General features: G+C 46.5%; 1 protein-coding gene across 1 annotated transcript in view; it reads right to left on the minus strand.

The window, feature by feature from the left end:
- Positions 1 to 1,498: 1,498 nt before the first annotated feature.
- HDAC8 (histone deacetylase 8) overlaps positions 1,499 to 19,580 on the minus strand; it is a 219,611-nt gene continuing 201,529 nt past the window's right edge. The window contains exon 10 of the mRNA XM_082864933.1: positions 1,499 to 1,687. Coding sequence (XP_082721059.1) covers positions 1,529 to 1,687 — 159 coding nt within the window. The 3' untranslated portion in view covers positions 1,499 to 1,528. The remainder of the gene's footprint in view (positions 1,688 to 19,580) is intronic.

The following is a 19,580-nucleotide window of genomic DNA, read 5'->3' on the forward strand; positions in this document are numbered from 1 at the left end:
GGGTATGTGCGCAGAAAAGCATGAGAGCATACAGATATCTGCACATACCTAGGTTTGAGCAAGTAGCTGCAGAGCCTTGTTTAGTTTCTCTGTTTCTATTGCTTTGTCTGTGCTCTACCAGGATTTAGAGGCTGGATGAGGGGAAAATGGCAAGGTAGAAGGAAAAGGGGTAAGAGAAGTTGGTCCAGGATCTGAGAAGGGCAGTAGGAAACTAGGGTGGGAGCACGAGTGTTAATTGGGGCTGCAGTGCAGTGAGAAGGGCTGAAGAAGGGCCAGGAAAAGAAGGATTTTAAAGGCCTTAAAAAGGTTGGAGGAGGGAGGAGGATTTGGTTAGGAAGTGAGGACTTCTGAGGCTGGTAGCCATTGAGAGGCCAGAGGCAGGTGGCTTGAAACTGCAGGGTCAAGGAAAGGCTGAGGGATGTGGGACACCTGAGAGGGGCAATAAGCATTGCTATGAGCACAACCTTATGAGTCTATGACTCTTGAGCTTAGAAACTTTTCTCTGGTCAAAGGAGCCTGGGACGTGGAGTCCCTGTGTATGGACTCAGCTGTTGTCACAGACTTGGCTGCACTAGAGGATGAGGCCTTAATATCACCATCGGCAAAGACGCCCAGGATACAACGTGTTCCCTCAGACTAACTCTGACACAGAATAGGCCTCCCTTTCATGCTAGATTCTATTCCAATGAGGGAGCCAAAGTTAGGAGAACTGGTGCTATCTTGGTTGTTAGATGAATAAACATGGGAATTTCACTCTCCAGGATAGGCAATGTGATACCTTTGGCCTCTTAACTTTGCAAATAATTAGGATCCAAAAAAATATGCACACGTACACACATTCAATTAAACAGGAATGTGGGTGCCAAAATGACTTTTAAAAAATGGTAGATGAAGTGAGTTGAGTTGAGAAGCAGCAGCTGGGGTTGGGAGGGGGGCTCTACCAATAGTGTCCCCAAACAGCTAGTGGACAGTGTGATCAAGAGGGTGATAACCCGATGACTGCCATTTTCCCTCTGTCCAGAGGCCAGAATAATTGGAGGCCAGCCTCAGGGAAGGGAAGAGTAGGGCAGCAGCCACATCTCCAGTGCTCTAAGTGAGACTGGGGAACCCACTCCCAGGGCTTCAGAATCACTGACTACTCACTGTGGGCTCACAGTCACTCGAGGCTCTACTGAACCAAGGAAACGCATTGGAACAGAATGTCTGTGAGCACCCTTCACCCCTACCCCCAACCCCAAGGCTGAATTGACTTGATTTTCCCTCATCTTAGAGAGGATTTTACTGTTGCCCTTTTCAAAGGGAGAGTTCCAGGGCACACTTTAGAACTGGCTTTCCACTGGAGGTGCCTAAAGTTGAACCTTTTGTTCCCCTGAAGGTGACATTAGCTGGCCAAATGACAATCCCAACCAGAGTGACCAGTGCGGAATTCCAACAAGCTCTCAGGCCAAGAAGAGGTTTCCCTTCCAAGTCGGTGTAAAGATTAGCCACCAAATGACAAATGGTATTGGGGGAAGCCCCCACTGATGGGTCACCACAAGCTGGGTGGAATGAGGAGGGCAGGACTCGAGGGGTGGTGCTCACCTTTGATGTAGTTCAGGATTTGCTGGACTCGGTGGGGCTCATTGCGGTCTGGCCGGCAGCTTGGCGTGATTTCCAGCACATAATCAGGACCATATGCTGTGAAAAACTGTAAGGAAAAGTGAAAGGCCAAAAAACAAACTAAACCACAGAAAACCTCCAAACCAAACCACATACAAACAGAACAATCAAGAGAAATCCACCGCTACTGACAAGGTAAGGGAGGCCCAGGTGGGCAGGGCAGGAGGATGCAGCAGGAAACCGTTCCCCATTTTCCAACCTCCCATGACAGTCCACTGTGAAATTCTTTGGCTTGGTGTTCAAGGTCCTCTCTGCTCATGTCTCAACTTTTCTCTCCAGCCTCTCTATCCCCCTGCTCTCTAGCCACACTTGTCTGCTCCGGGCTCTCCCAAATGAGACCGGGCTTCGTTCCCCCACCCCCTGCCTCCCCCCCCGAGGATCTTTGCCATTGCTCTTTCCTGGGGTCTGCAAAGGCCCTCCCCCAACCCCTGCTGCCTGTGAAAAACCTCCCCATCCTTCTAGGCACAGCTCAAATGTCGCCTCCTTCACAAAGCTGTCCCTCATTCTCCACCAACCCCCAGAGTGTTCTGTTGGTACATCTCTTATGGCCCTTGTTCAACAAATCGACAGTGCTTGCCGGCATGTCACATACAGGTCACTGTGCCTGCTGCTGCGGGGGCTGTGAAGATGGACAAACCCTCCTCTGGGGTCCTCTGGGTGTTCCCAAGCACGTTCTGCAGTGTGTAGAGATTTTTCAACAGCGACCTGATCTCCCTGCACTGGATTATCAACTCCTTGAAGGCAGGCAGCACCTGTGCCTTAGTCACCTCCTTGGTCCTCACAGACCAAGGCAGCTGCCTGTTAGTTTTGGTTGTCTTGAATTCCCTGACCCGGGAATGTCAAATGAGCCTGGTTTCTCTAGTTTTTCTTTCTCCGTAGTAGAGTTTATTTGTTTTTAAATTCAGGGAATCAAAATAAAGGTCTTTGGATTCTATTTCTAGTTCACTAGATGATTCCTTGTGACCTTTGGTAAGTCACAATATCTGATTCAGCTCCTCTATTAGGGCCCGCTTGGGGAAAAACACCCCATGACAAAGGGAATCATTCAATTGGGATAAGCCTTTGAATGGGAAATATGCAAAGCTACTATTTCTGTTTAGTTTTTAACAGAAATAGTATTTGTGCACACTCTCTGGAGAGAGAGCATATGGTCCTTAACATTATGTGCTTTCAATAGTGATATTGTTAGGTGGTAAGTAAGCCAGGGAAATTCAAATTCTGTGGAAAAAAATGGTACAGAGGGCATGAGCAAAAGGGATCTTGCTGTGTGTCATGAATTTGATGTCATTCAAAGAGCCTCTAAGAAAATAATCCAGGGTGATTGCCATTGCCACCAAATTATCCTCGTTAAGAGTCTGGATGTACATTCTGGATGTACATCTGGCACCATGGGAGAGGTTGTGGAACAATCTCTAGGGATTCTAACAGCGTCTTTGTGGAATCTATGGGAGTAATTTGATGGGGAGATGGCTTTTGCACATCCATGACAGAAGACTCCACACATCTAATTAAAAGAAAAATGACCAAGACTGTGCCAATGCTTATAATGCTTTTTTCTTTTTTGGTCTGAACTAAAAAGGAAAGAGGGGTCTAGTTCCTTCCTGCTGGGGTTATTACTCTCTGATGCCTGAAGCCCCGAATTCTGTAGATTAGAGATCATCTTTACCACATCCATATATGGAATGGACAAGAGGGGTTACCTGGGGGACACATCCAGAAACGAACTCTCCCATTCTGATCAAAGAAACCTGAGAGGTTTGTATTTTTAGCCAAGGAGGGCCCCTCAGTCCAAGCCCGAGAACCTCGTGGGCTTGACTCTGGAAGAGAAGGCTTCAAACAGGTGTGGCCCTCTCTCCTTGGACGGCCTCTCCTCCTCCAGAAGGTGTCAAGTAGTACACTCATTTCACGGGTATGGAAAGACAGGTTTAGAGAGAGCAATAGAAGAAAGGCAGCTGCAACGAAGAAGCCACTCTGGGGGACCCAAACCCGTGGCATCAAAGTGCTATAAAAATCAGAGTCAGGGGGCCTTGCTGAGGTCTCGGAGGAGGGAATGTTCTGTCTCCATCTACGAAGATAACACTGCTGATCCTCTGTCAGCAAGGCATGTTGTGAGCTATCTGTTTCGGGCTGAGCGTCTGGAACAACGTGTCCTCATTGTGAGGGCCTGCCGCACGCTCAGCCGCGTTCTCCGGCTTTAGCCCCCTCTTGGGCCAAGAGCACATGGTTGCAAGACGGTCAGCTGGGGCCAGAACTGACTGCCACGTGAGAGCTCAGCTTGACTGGGATCAAGGCTCCTGTCCTGGCTGCATGAGCACCTGGCTTTAACTAACCCATAAATAACCCATTCTTTGCTGAAGCAGGCTGGCTGCAGGTAAGCGTGGGCTCCTAAACTTCTTCCCACCTTTGCCAATCAAATATTATCCCCAGGTCCTGCTTATTCGCACTATTCTTAGGCTAGGGGACCCAGATGATTTAAGAAAGTCCTTGTTTTGTGATCCAGTTCCACATGGCAGCTGACTGGTCCTAGCCTTGGGAGGCTCTGCTTGGGGCTGAGGGAAGTGACAGGCACCGGGAAGGCAGAGGCTGTATCTAAGGCAAAGGTGGTGCGGTGCCCTCTTCCCCTCTCTGGCTCTCTCGTGGTATTTCTGTTTCTGTGTTATATTAGGCTTTTAGTTTTGCACTCGTTAACTCCTTTCTACGGGACCATGAACTCTGCAAAGGCAGAAACTTCTGTCGCATTCTCTTTGTGGAGCCTGTAGAGTTGAATTTCCTTCAACCTTTACTTTAAAATTATGTTGAATTACATTAATTCACAAAAGATTTAGCTGGTCGTTCAGTTAATTCTGTGGAATAATGCAAAGAGCCAATTTATGGCATGAACAGTTTTTCGGCTCTTGAGGAAGCATGAGGAAGCATGATGAGGCGGCAAGAGCCCCGGCCTCGGAGTTAGGCAGAGCTGGATTTTCATACCCAATAGAGCTGTGTGCCTCAGGCGAGCTTCGTAATCTCTTTCAGTCCTTGCTACCAGAGGAATGATAAATCCTGACCTGGCTGGGTTGTTAGGAATCACAGAGATAATATACATTAAAGGGCCGACCACAGGGCCCAGCACAGGGTAGGATGTCAGTACATGTGAATTCCCTTCTTCTGAGGCAAGAAGCTATTGCCTAACCAGTGCCTCACCCAGACCCTGGGGGATGTTGGGCCAAGCACTGGGGGCCCCCCACGATGCAGAAAGAAGAGCCTGTTCCTCCTGCCAGACAAAGCCCAGCAGTCCCAGTGGCTTCCCGCTTGTTTAAACCATGAGCTCCGCCTAGAGCCGGTGGAGAAACTGACTTCTCTCATAGTTTCCTGCCCTGTGCTCAGCCACTTGTTACTTACTGGCAAGGTGGAAAGGAAATCTGATCAATAAGACAAAGATGTTGGGGTGGAGGGATTTGGCCAGCAGTAGAAATAGCTCAAAGCCCCACCCTGAAATTGCCCTCCAGTGTTGAAGAGGAAAGGAAACAGGCAAGCGGCGATGCCATTCCCAGACAGGTGGAGCAGGGTATGAAAGAGCCCAGGGGGCTGGCAAGTGCAAACGGCTGGCTTTGATCTCAGCAAAGGAAGAAGGGAGGTGCTAACCCTTCTCCACCCCTTCCCCTTTTTCCTCAGTGCTCCTTTTGCTTTCTGGGTTTCCATTTATGCGTGTTTGAGGGGAACATGGTAGCAGGAATGGGGCAAATGGAAAGGATGAGGTGGGGCTGAAGGATGGGAGTGGAAGGGAATAGCACTTGAGGGGAGCTGGTCCCTTCTCGACCCAAGAGTCAATGAATAAAGAAAGGAAAATAGCTCAGTCTTGCTCGGTTCAGGCCAGCTCAATGTGCCTTTCTTGCTCACTCCCCTCCAGCTCTTGCTCATGCAATGCAAACAGCATACGCTTAGATATTTGGTCAAGAAGATATTCATAAGAAGCCTTAATGTTGTTGTTATTCCTTCCTAATCCTATGTGGTCACAGGAAACCAAACCACAAACCCGGCACAGCCAATCCTTTTATCCTTCCTTCAACATTTATTAAGTACCTACTAGGTAGGTACTTAATAGATACTTTATTAAGTACCTAACCTGATTAGGTTAGTCACTGGGGTGCAAAGATTGTAAGATATGCTTAGTAGGAGGGGTCAGTATGATGAGAACAGTATGATGAGAGGTATAACAATAATACTAAAGTCACAACAGTTAATGTTTTTTCTCTTTTTAAAAATTGAAGTATAGTTGATTTACAATGTCGTGTTAGTTTCTGATGTACAGCAAACTGATTCAGTTATACGTATATATGTATATATATATTCTTTTTCAGATTCTTTTCCCTTATAGATTATTACAAGATATTGAGTATAGTTCCCTGTGCTATACAGTAGGTCCTTGTTGGTTATCTATTTTATATACAGTAGTGTGTATATGTTAATTCCAAACTCCTAATTTATCCCCCTCTTCCCCCTTTGGTGACCATAAGTTTGTTTTCTATGTCAATAACAGTTAACAGTTAATATTGATTAAAGGCTTCTTATGTGTCAGGCACTTAAAGTGTCTGCGCACTTTTTATGGACTGACAATTCTCACAACCAACTCATGTGGAGGTTCTAGAATTACTTCCATTTTAAGATGAGAATCTGAAGCACAGAATAGTCAGATAACTTGACAGAGGTCACACAGCTAGCACGTGTGGTGTGAGATTTGAACCCAGGTCATTCTGGAGATCAGCACTACCCATAGGAGCCTCTAAACTACCCCAGAGGAAGTGACTGTGTAGGGCGGGGTCTGCAAAGGGGGCCTGGTGGGTGGGAGGGAGGCATTCCCAAGAGAGCCTGGGCAAGAGCAGGGACTGTGGAATGGAACAGCATATTTAGCACAATTTGATGTTGCTCGAGGGTAGGGCATAAGGAGGATCAGGACACGAGGCTGGGGAGGCAGCATGAGTTTCACGGTAGGCGCTGCGTGTTCCCCACACTAAGGCATTTGGCCTGATCCCAGACTAGAAGGTCCACGAGGGCCGAACACTCTTTTGCTCCCCAATGTCAGTGCCAGTTCCCAAAACAGTGCTTGTCCCTAGGAGGTGGCAAGTAACTATTTGTGGCATAAGTGAATGGAAACTTGGGGGAGCTTGGAAATGAGGGGATGAACAGGTCAGCTGGGCACTTGAGAGGACTCAATGGCTACAGTGTAGAGAATGGAATGGAATCTGAGGGGAGGAATGCAAATAGGGAGACCAGTGACAAGGTTGGTGCTAGAGCCATGTTGAGTGGTAACAGGGCCTGAGCCAGAACAGTTGTGGGAGGAACCGAGAGTGAAAAACTTAAAAGATAGCATCAATAGGACTAAAGAATGAGTTGGATGTGGGAAGTAAGGCAGAAGAGAGAGTCAAGGATTTCCCACGGTGTAGGAGGTACAGTGACAGGATGAGGAATACAAGCAGAGGACAAGGGTTTGTGGTGGGGTGTATATGTGTGAGGGGGGTTCAACGGGGAGCATGTTTAGGGTCAGAATTGTGATGATACAGTGGTCTGTAATTCAGGTGAGAGGTTGGGCCTAAGATACAGAATATGTGTTATAGATTTGGGAGTTATCAATGACATAAAGGAATTGGATGAGAATTGCCAAGGAATTGCCTTGGCCAGCATGGGAGGCTTCCTATAGAGTAAGAGAAGAGAAGAGAGGTGAGGAAAGAATCATGGGGAACAGCCAACACTTCAGAGGTGGACAGAGGGAGAGGAAACAGTTCTGGTGATGATTTGAGATGTTGCAGACAGCTGAAATAAAAGGAGGGTGGTCTTCCGATTTGTCCATGGGAAGATCTTTGCTGCAGCAAAGTCAGTGGAGGGTGTGGACAAGGCCTGACTGGAGGGGGCTGAAGAGTTGATGGGAAGAAGTAGAGGTAAGAATGATGGGGACCTCCCTGGTGGTCCAGTGGTTAAGACTCCGCCCTTCCAATGCAGGGGGTGTGGGTTCGATCCCTGGTGAGGGAACTAGGATCTCACATGCCATGTGGTGTGGCCAAAAATATATAAATAAATAAAAATTAAAAAAAAAAGAATGACGGTAAGAATACACACATACACTCTCCTTTTTTTAAGAGTTTGGTACAGGGGTGGGACTGGAGTAGGGTGGTATTTTAAGATGGGAGGGTCTTAAAAGTATATTTATAGGCTGAGGGGAAGAGCCCACAGGATGGGAGTCAGAGGCAGCCTGATAGGGATTTTGAGTTGTTTATATCTGTCTTTCTAGCTCCTTAGCCAGAGTGCCACAAGGGAAGAATACTGTTGTATTCATATTTCTATTACCTACAGCTCCTAGCATAGGGCTTGGAAAATAATAGGTACTCAATTCATGTTTGTTGAAGGAATGAGATTCTGAAGACATGCACATCCAGTAGGGAGAATCAGGGTCTTGAAGGATGGGCGATTGCAAATAGGCAGGGATGGGGTGGGGTTGGAGGGTAGTTAGTGGAGGCAGGACAAGTCTGGGAAGTTGGCTAAAGTTCTAGAAGGAGAGCAAGGGAAGCCTTGAACCCCAGGTTGAGGAGACAGGACTTGATGTGACAGGCATATCAGGACTGGAGCTGTGCCTTAGGACACCTGGGAGCAGTATACAAAGGCTGGATGACCAGTGTGGAGGCCACTGCCATAGTTCAAGGGGGAGATAGCAAGGGCTTGAACAAGAGTGATTGCTGTGGGGATGGAGAGGATGGGAAAGAGACATTATGAAGGTAGACTTCCGAGGACTTTGGTAAGTGGTTGGCTGTGGAGGAAAGAGAGCAGGGGAGGTCAAAGTTGACTCCTAGGTTGTCGGGGTAAGTAGGAGAATCAGTGCCACTGATAGAGCTGGGATAAAGTAGTAGGAAGAGCTAGTCTGGCTCAGGGAAGGGGATGGGCTTGGGTTTCGTGGGTTTGAGATGACAGTAGGATATGTGGGTCACTCCGTCTAGCAGGCAGCTGGAGATGTGATGATGGTGTGTGGAAGTGAGGTCATGGCTGAGGACTAATGTAGTAGGGGGATAAAAAGAGCCAGTGACTAGGCAGAAAAAGAGCAACCAGAGAAGAAGAAACAGAATGGTAAAGTAAAATCTCTTAGAGCCTTAGGGATGACATTCAGCATGAGAAAGATGCCTAAAGGAATACACTTGCCACACTGGCAATAGACTCCTGCGGCTAAACTAACATCCCTCCCTCCTAGTCAGTATAAAAAGCCAGACCCCTTTTTATAATATTCCAAAAAACTCTCAAAATTTTTATTGCTAACTCAAGGTTTACCCCTTCCTAGAAGTTAGACTTGATCCTATCAGGGTAAGCCCAAGGTTGATGCCAATCCCTCTTACAGACCCCTGAGGCTTTGCTCTGTCATCAGCTAGGGAGGTCGTGCTGGTGATTGTGATGTGGGCCCTGGCCAGGAAGAGCATTTCTTGTCTTGACTCACCCTGGGAACAGAACTCATCACAACAAGAGTGACAGAGCATCAGCACTTTGAACCATAACATGGTCTTGTAAGATGCTTCTCAACCTTTCTTATGTCACCAATTACTCCATCAAAGAACCTGGGCCCAACCATGATGGAAACAAAAAAGCCCTCTTTTCCCCAGAAAAACATTTCTATTTACAGGAAATTCAGTTATTACATATATCACTTATGGTACATTTTAAGGACACAAAATTGCAGTGGTATTATTGGGAGTAAATTTTATTGCCATGGCTTTACAACACAAACAAACAAAAATAATAACCCCGTTAGTCGTTGGACTGAACTGGCAGGAAGCAGCACATCAAAGGCGATTGCTTGTAGGCAGGGGAACGGGGAATTAGGATTGTCCAGAGCATGACTGAGAGGTCAGGGAGATGTGGGCTACTGGAGACAAGATGTTACATGTGGAGTGGACACGAGGATGGAAACCCAGAGCCCTATCTAGACTGTATCTGTATCCCACCTGTGGAGCTCATCTCACAACTTGAACAGGGTCCCTACTTAAGAAGGGCTTCATGGTGAGGCTCATACACCAGTGCCAAGAACTGTTTGAATGAATAAGTGAATGAATGAATAAGGCATGGAAATAGTTTCATTATCCAGAAGTTTTAATGGTATTTTAACTATTGGTATAAAAAATTTTATTAAGCAAAATAATCAGGTAAACCTGGGAACTCTTAGCTCATATGAGCACCGATTATATTTAAATGAAGAATATGCCCAGTATTAACTAGTCTTATCTCATTAGCTAAAGTACTTAGAGGCTTCATGAACACACACACATATATAGCCCTTTAGTGTACTGTGTATTCAGTAAGGTTCCTATGTTAGTTAACCCACAGTAGTGTGTGTGTGTGTGTGTGTGTGTGTGTGTGTGTGTACACGCACATGTTCTATTAGGTGCTGAACATTATTCTAGGTTCTTGAGGGGAAGCTGAGTACAAACAAAGAATAAGTTCTGGTGACTGCTCTTCAGGAGATGAAGATCTAAATGAGAAAGATAATTACAGGAAGGGCAGAGGAATAAATCTAAGCTTAAGTGTGTGGTACTGGCTAGAGTACAGTAAACTGTCCTCACACGTGTGGGTCACTGGACAAGTGAGGTGACTTGTAGAAAATCACAGTGCTAAAGTAACAGATGTGAACTTGAACCCATGGCTTAGGACTTTCAGTCCAGTGGGCTTTCCATCACAACAGGAAGCAAAAAGCATAGTGGTTAAAGAATGAGATTTCTGGAGTCATAGGGGATGAGCCCTAAATCTTTGCTCCACCATTTACTAGCTGTGTGACCTTAGGCAAGTTACTTAACTGTTCTGTGCCCTGGTTTTCTTTGTAAAATGGGGATAATAAGAGAAGGTACTTGTAGAGTTGGTGTGACAGTAAGTTAATTCATGTAAAGCACATAGAACAGTGCCTGGAGCATAGTAAGTGCTCAGTAAATGTTATTATTAAATGATAGATATTATTATTATTACTTATTGTGCTTTATCAACTGTACAAAGAAACAGGAGTTCTACATATAATGGATAGTAGCAAAACTGGATTTCTTTACTAATGTCCATTCAGAGTGAATGAGGGCGAACTTGTGAAGAGCTTACCCCGTATTCCAAAACTCTGAAGCCAGAAAGAGGGTAGAGAGAACAAGAAGAGAAGGATCCAAATGAATGAGACTAAGAAAAATGGAAGAGGACTTCTCTGGTGGTCAGTGGACTCCACGCTTCCAATGCAGGGGATGCAGGTTCGATCCCTGGTCAGGGAACTAAGATCCCACATGCCGCACAGCCAAAAAAAATAAGCAAATTGCAGAAAAAAAAAAAAAAAAAAAAAAAAGAGAGAGAGAGAGACATGGAAGAGAGGAGGAGGGAATGGGAACTTGGAAGTGGCAGGAAAGAGGCAGGGGGACAGAGGTGATAGAAAGGAGAGGAGATACAAACGTGTGTATGGGGTAAATTGGCAAGGAAGGGGAGGCACAGAGGAGGTGGCAGAGGAGACAAGGGCAGGGTGGCTGCCACTTCACTAGGGGGACTCCCTGCAGGCCAAGGCTTTCCTTCAGGGTGTGGTTTCAAGGGGTTTGGGGGAAGGGCCCTGGCCAAGACTAATATCTTCCCCACATTACGGCTGATCCTCAAATTTCCACTATTAGAGAGAATTCCTCCTTCATAAATATGTGCAGGGCCAACTCTGGTTATACCATATGTCTCTGTTGATCAAATGAATATTTTGGAAACAAGCCTACACACAAAGCTTTTTTACATCAATTTTTCCTTTAGCCAAGGGTGGGGATAGAAGAAGGAAGAGTACAGGGATATTGCTTTACCTGGCTTGCTGCTGGACAAGTACTAAGATGACCTGAAGAAAATGGATTCTGGGACTTCCCTGTGGTCCAGCGGTTAAGATTCTGCGCTTCCACTGCAGGGGGCGCAGGTTTGATCCCTGGTCGGGGAGCTAAGATCCTGCATGCCGCGGGGTGCGGCCTTAAAAAAAAAAAAAGGAATGGATTCTACTAGAGGATTGTAAGTGCTGCCTTGGCCCGATCCTTACACTACTTCAAGCAACTGCCCTCTCTGTTCCTTCACTGCTAAACTTCTTAAGATCTCTTTTTTCTTCAGCGCCTTGACCTCTTCATTTCTCAGACACTCCAACATGCTGCTGTCTGAATTCTTCCCCACACCTCCACTGAACTGTTTTCTAGAAGAATGGCAAAGAGATTTTAGCTTGTTGGCAACTCTGATTGATTGGTAGTAGCTGCTTGGGGGTACTATGTTGAGAAGGATTCTGAGGCTGTGTCTAGGTTCAGCAGGAAAATGTGCCCAAATCAGTTTGTCAAGTAATTCATGGGAATACATGGTAGGCAGGGTGGAGGCTGGAGGGATGTAGTCATACGTGCCCTATATTTGCTATTCCTGCCTTAGGAGACCAAGAGCGACCCCCTAATTACCCAACCTAATGTCTTCTTTTCAGTGATCGCTCACCCTATTTGATCTCTCTGCAGCACCTGTCATCAACTACTGCCTCATCTTTGGCACTGTCTTCTCTCTCATCACCACTCCTCTCTCTGTTCCTTGTCAGTCTCCTTCCCTGGATCATTTTCCTTTACCTATCTCTTAAACGTAGGTGCCCTCAGGTTGTCCTCTCAGCTCTTTTCTCTCTCTCTGCAAGCGTTTACACTCTCTGCTGTGGTTTAAATCACTTCCATGCAGAGATCCTAAATTTTTGGGTTCAGTGTTTATCCCTGGCCTCTGACTTGAATTTATAATTGTCTGCCGGACATTTCTACCTGGAAAACTTGAATTCTTGGTACCTGATGCTTACTGTGTTCTAAGTTGAGCTAATTCAGTATAACTCCTTCAAAGAGAATGTTCACCTTCTCTTTTTGTTCACTCAGCACCATAGGTGAGACCCATCATACGATAAGCTACTCAGCAAAGATTTGAATTTATGACCCTGAATGGATCAGTGTGCTTATGTTTTGTTTAGAGGCACTGGATTTTGTGCTTTCAAAATACCCCAAATGATATGGGATTAGGGGATAGAGATTAGGGGATTTCTATCTCTGGGAGATATTCCCATTGTTTGATGAACAATGATTTTTCTTCTGCCATTTGTCAGATGAAGAAAAACATATCTCACTGGGTGCAAGAAGATAGAGAGAGGCATAGGGTACTCCCAAGACTGGCACTATCTCTAAGGGTACAGCCAGACAGCATGCAATATGCTTGGGGTATTATTTGAAAACACTCACTGGTTATCTTCTGAGGCAGGATGCAGGGTGGGGAGATGCTAGGGAGACAGTGATGAAGCAGACAATCCCTGGCCTTGAGGAGCCTGCAGTCTAGTAGAGAAGGCAGAGAGGTGCAGGAAGAACTATGATGAGATGAACACTACAGGTGAGTCATTTCTCTGGAGCTATGGGAACTCAAGTGGGAATTCTGAGTGTGGGGCTGGGTGATGCGTGATGGGAAGCAACTGAACTGGCCTCGAAGGACGAACGAGATTTAAATAGGAAGGGAGAGAAGGTAAGAAAGGCAGAAGGAGCAGAATGAAGACAATGAAGATACGTTCTAAACAAGTCATCAAAAATTAATTTATGAGAAAGAACAGAGTACAGGGTCATAAGTAGCACCAGCACAGCTCTGTAAGCAACTTTCTTGTCTTCTCTGAATAGCACATCCTTCCTTTGTGATGGACAATGATAGGTTGATGGGCTTGGCAGAGGCAGAGGAAAAGTCATGGATGGACTTGATATTCTATCAGAGTAGGATTTCTGTCTGATATATCCATCACAGTGGTTAATTGGGAGCAAATCAGAGTTGAACTTGCTTATATCCTATTGATTCATTTGTTCCCTCATTCGCTTGATCCCAATGTCTCCCAAGGACTCCTGTGTACCAGGCTCTGGGTGCGAAGAGATGACTGAGACTCAGCCCCTGCCCCCAAGGAGTGGATGGGGAGGCAGCTGTGCAAACAAGCAGCTCTAACGCTCTGCGGTAAGTGCCATAATAGACATGCAGGCAAGAGCTCCTGGAGTCCAGGGGGAAGATAAAGCAAAGCTGTGCTCTCTGAGTCAGCCTCTAACCGATTTCCCTGTCTCCCCTCCCTCCCTGAGTTTTCCGTCCGAAATTCAGATCTGATCATGTCATTCCCCCTGCTTAAAAACCGTGGTTGGCTCCCCACGGACTGTAGGACCCAGTCCAAACTCTCAGGCAGGACATACAAAGGCCTTCACAGTCTGGCGCAACTGACTCCTCCAGTCTTATCTCACACCACGGGCCAGGCTCTGGCCTCCACACTGTAGCCACACTGCACTGGAGTGTCTCTCCTACTCCTCCTTATCTGGTCAAGTCTTCTGCTTCCCTTGCACTCCTGCTAAATGTTGCTTCTCGGCTGCACTGGCCCCAACCGCCCCCGATGGAGAAAGTTCCTCCTCTGCTTTCCCACAGCTTGCTGTCAACCTCTCTATTCTAGTACTTATCACACCATAGTGTAATTGTTTCTCTATGTGCCCATCTCCCCCACCAGGCCATGGTCTCCTCAAGGTTGGGAACTGGGCATTATTCTTTTTCTTATCCTTGAGATTTTGTCCGGGCCTGGCATATAGTAGGTGCTCCATCCATCTTGGATGAGTGAATGAATGACTCTGACACTGGCCACTTGGGTCTGGTCATTGTCAGCAGCTAGCATTACTTAACATGAGAGATGCATAAAAATATGAAGGGCAGCCAGAGTAGCTAAAAAACAGGCGGCTCTAGTCACATCATGAAAAAAACAAGAGATGGAGGAGACAATGCTCCCACTCAGGCTTTAACTAATGACTCTCCCTTCTGAGCAGCCCCTTCTTGTCTGCCCTCCCGTTCACTTTCAAAAACCCAGTGATTGAAATGATTCTAATTATTCATGGTCGGTGGCATATCCAGGAAACAGTTTACAAGCAATTAAAATACGCCAAAATAGATTTATGCAGGTTGAACCTGATCCTGCTGGTAAAAAGGGAGTAAATGACTTACATCTTGGAGGGGTATTTGCTTCCTGAGGTTGCTCTTTATCGCTCTTTACTGTACTAGCGTGGGACTAACACGGGAAACATTTGGAGGTCCTTCTTAAGGAGAGTGTGCAGTGAACGGTGCAGGGAGTGTGTAGACTGCATGCATGATGGCAGCTAGCTGTCCTGTAAATGTGGGAGCGCTGCCTCTGCCCACATTCCATCCCCCCCGCCTCCCCCCAGCCATGGGGGGAGGATGGCTCAGCAGCAGGTAGCTCGTGGTAGTAGGAAAGCTCCCAGCACCGTGATCATGACGGTTCCAATAACGTTGGAACCACTTGGGATCATTTAACCCCACAAGGTTCAATCTCCCAGTTGGTAAAATAGGGACACAGATCTCCACCCTCCCAACTTTAAAGGGTTGTTTATGAGGATCAATGGAAGAAATGTTGTGAAAAGCTCTAGAGGCTACAGAAATGGTGGCGGGGGGGTCACTTTCATTACAAAAACTCTAACTCGTGGGCCCTTTCAATGCTCTAGAAGTGGCTAATGCTCATCAGCAGATTAGTAAAGGTGTACTGGGGCAAGTCCCCTAATAGTTTACTTAAGAGTCCACACAAGAACTATTCATTACCTTGCTACACTCAAACCAAGTGTTTTAATGTCCCTTTAATGAAGACAGCAGTCAGCAGCTAAGCAAACAGGCCATTTGGTTGAGAATAGACATGGGGCAGCAGAGGCCTAGCACATGGAGTCCAGGGGTCTCCAGAGATTTTGTGCCATCCCTCCCCATGGCAGGCAGGCTCTGCTTCCTTGGGATTGACTCTAGAGAAAAACAGCCTCCTTTTGCTTCTCCGAGAAATCTAGAACATATAGCTAAGCCATTCAGTGGGCCAATGTGATTGGTGCAAAATTTAGAATGAACAAATTGAAATGGCATGTTTCACCACCAGCTTTTGAGCTAAGTGCAGAGGACTGCAGAAAGGCCAAAAGGCTGGCACAGAAGCAGAGGCGGGGGTGGTGGTGGGGTGGGGAAGCAAAGGCCATGGAAAATCAGTAAACTGGAGTGATAGTTTACCCGGAAGTCTAACTTTAAATTATTAAGCCCTTGAGATACCGTAATGGAAAGTTATATAGCTTACATCTGCAAAAGGATCCTGGGTTTCTTCATGCTCTGTCACACTTCCCTGCCTTTCCACTCACCATTCCTTGTGCAGAGAATGCCCGGCCCTCCCTTCTTACTCATCTTTCAAGACCCAGCTCCAATGTAACCTCTTTGAAGTCTTTGCCGACTCCCCAAAAGCGAGATCCTTGCTCCCTGTGCCGTCACAAGGTCTTTTACAGCCCTAAGGCCCACTCTGACACATTTGTTTACACACCCTTCTTCCCCATTCGGCCAGGAGTGTAGCTCTCAGAAGCAAAGACCAGATGGTAGCTTTACCTAGCACAGAGCAGGAACAAAGATGGGCCTCACTCAAGGCCAGCTGAATGAATGAGCATTTGAGCATACGTGAGCCGGCCACATTTATCAGGTCTGCAGAGGACCCAAAAGGAAGGCTCATTTGGCAATGATTTGATATGGTAGACATGCTTCTTCCACACTGGTTTACCTGATTAGTGACTGCCTCGGTGCTGGCAAGCAGCAAGAAACCTGCCAGCAGAGGCAGCCTGACAATGTACCTATGAGGCAAGGTATGGTCCTGGCTATTAGCTTGGTTCCCACAACTTGTAAACGTGAGCTGGAAAAGTGCTGCCCTCCCCCCCACTCAACTCTCAGGTGCCTGCTTCTCAAGAAGTTGCCCAGCAGCACAGACAGCATCATCTTGTACATCTGAAAACTGAAAATGCATCTTTACCATAGAGGAAGGCCTAATGGACAGAGCCTGACCCAGCCTCGGCTCCCACAGAAGCTCCGGCTCAGCAGCCACAGCCTCCAGTTCTCCTTCTGGTTCTGCTAATGATGAACTCGATGACTTTGGACACATCGGCTCATCTCACATTCTCCATTCCCCCCAGTGGGCAGAATAATGAAGATGTTGCACGGATTGAGTCAATAAGAAGCTTGACTGAGATCCCTGTGGACGGGGGAATCAGCAGTTGATGCTGGCAGAGCCTGCAGAGTTCTGTTGTTTTCGGTATTTCTGTTTGTAAGTGAATCATTCTGCCTTGAGCCCAGATGTGCAGCCCGTGGAGAGGAAGAGAGGAAGGGCAGGCGGGCTGGCACCTCCGGCCTAAGCTGCAGCAGTCAGAGCACACGGAAGTGGACGGGACTGGACGGGACAGGATGGGATGGGATGGGATGGGATGGGAGGGATAGGACAGGACGGGAAAGGATGCTCAGCTGCTGGCTTGCCAACAACTGGTCCCCTGCTCCCTGATGGGGACCAGAAGCAATAAGCTCTGAAGGCTGTGTATACTGAAGCAGTTTTGTATTGAAATCAAATCAAACTCATGGCAAAGTCAATCTGACACATCTTTAATGATAAACATAATGATTATTGTGCTGTACTGTAATTAGGCATAATGGTAAGCAGCTCTCAGGAATGACTGCAATTACGATTACTTTTACACGGCTGAACCAAATATTTCTGAGGTCTGCCAGGATGGGGGTGGAGACTGGGGGGTCTGGATAGGAGGCAGAGCAGAAATCTAGTTGCGAGGCATTTCTCTGGTTCTCCCCTCCCCATCCCACCCTGAGGCAACAATCCCTCCATCCCTTATTGGGAAACAGAAAAAAGATCTGATGAAGGGTTGGATGGCTAGCTCCTTTCTCCAGCTAGGGAGAGGCCACACTGAAGTTCCTAGGGTTAGAGAATCTGGAATGTTCAGAGGTGCTTTGAGGTGATTTCCCATGAGGCTTGAAATTCTACCAAGTGGCCTTAAGCCTAAATAGTATATGCCTAATGTGTAAACCATGTTTGGATCCTGGTTTGAACAAGTCCATGCAGAAAGATATTTTTGAGACAACTGGGTAAAACTTAACAGTGACTGGTATTAGATGGTATTAAGGAATTATTAATTTGCCAGCTTTGATCATGGTATTGTGGTTATTTAAGAAAAGGTCCTTATCTGTTGGAGAAACTTACTGAAATATTTATAGTCCAGCAACTGTGGAATGGTACGGTCCCTGGGATTTGCTTTCAACTACTTCAAGAAAAAAATGAGGAACAGAAGAAATAAGAAGGGCAGAATGTCGGTAATTGTTGAAGCTGGGTGATGGGTACATGCGGGTTCATCATACTCTTGTCTCTGCTGTGTATATATTTGAAAGTTTCCATAACAAAAAGTTAAAAAATTCATATACCCTAGACTGCTCTGACAGTGATGCATACATTAGTGAAAATTATTTTGATCATGCTAACAACACCTAGTAGATGCAGACAGATCTCAGGACTGGGATTTGGGATGGGCAGAGCCAGGAGGGTGGGCAGTTTGGGGCATGGGCCACCGTCAGGGAGTGCAAAGTCCTGGCTGGGGTGGAGAAATGTGTGTGAGGGAAGAGGAAATTTGAATGGACAGGGGGTAGTCTGAAAGTTCTGGGAGAGAAGGCAGGAAGTGTAGGAAGAGAGGAGACAGAGTGTAATAGGGGCTCACGTCCACCACCTGTTAGGCCCCCTCTAGTCTGTAAGCTCCTAGATGTTGAGTCTGTATCGTAATGCTCTCTATCTTACCTAGAGCCCTCAGGACATGAGTTTCTGCATTTTATTTCACTCATTCCCTTGAGAATATTTATTGCATGCCTACGGTAGCCAGGCAATACAAACATGTGCCTGTGGTAGGCAAAGGAGATGGAGCAGAGAACAAACGTGAACAAAACCAAGTCTCAGTCCTCAGGGAGCTCACATCCCAGTGGGAAGAGACACAGTAAATAAACAGCAAGGATGTACATCAGACAGTGATACGTGTGGCAAAGAAAATAATGTCGGGTAAGGTGGAGAGGGAATGCTGAGTAGTTGCTCAAGACCAAACTTGCATGGCACTTAGGCCCTTATGAGCTTTTCCAGGTCCCCCCTGCAGCCTGGCTTTTGGTCATGTTGGACCCTGTGCCTGGGGGTTTTGCCAAGGGCTCCTGGGCCTCTCGGCCTGTGTATACACTTTAACCTCATTCTTGACTTAATTGTCCCCTCCTACTCCTGATTACCCCACATTCCTCTCTAGGTACCACTTCCCCAGGAAGCTCTCACAGGTCCTTCCTTCCTCCCACCTCCACACTCTGCCCTTGGTCTTCTCCACTTCCACAGCATCCTTTAACGAATCTCTACTACAGCCCTTACCACCTGGATTATGATTCTCTTCCCGTCTAGACTTTGTGCTCCTTGAGGACAGAGAATCTGTCTTTTTTTTTTAACATCTTTACTGTAGTATAATTGCTTTACAATGGTGTGTTAGTTTCTGCTTTATAACAAAGTGAATAAGCGACACATATACATATATCCCCATATCTCCTCCCTCTTGCATTTCCCTCCCACCCACCCTATCCCACCACTCTAGGTGGTCACAAACCACCGGGCTGATCTCTCTGTGCTATGTGGCTGCTTCCCACTAGCTATCTATTTTACGTTTGGTAGTGTATATATGTCCATGACCTCTTTTTATATTTATATGGCACAGGGCCTAGAACACAGTAGGCCAGATACTATGCATGTTTAATGAATACACGAATGAATGGACGGATGAAAGAATGAACATGCTCCCTAGCAGAACACTGGAGGCTTGGGAAGCATCCTCACCCTAAATCAAATGCTAGGGAAGCAGAGGTGCTAATATGTGCTCAGATACCAAAGGGAGAAATGGGATCAGTACACTTGGATATGTATTAAACTCAATGATGATTTTTTATAACTATATATATATATATATATTAAAATTTATTTATTTTTATTTATTCATTTTATTTTTGGCTGTGTTGGGTCTTCGTTGCCGTGCACAGGCTTTCTCTAGTTGCAA

This window comes from Leucopleurus acutus (genome assembly GCF_964270905.1).
Source record: "Leucopleurus acutus genome assembly, chromosome: X".
NCBI classification, from domain to species: Eukaryota; Metazoa; Chordata; class Mammalia; order Artiodactyla; family Delphinidae; genus Leucopleurus; species Leucopleurus acutus.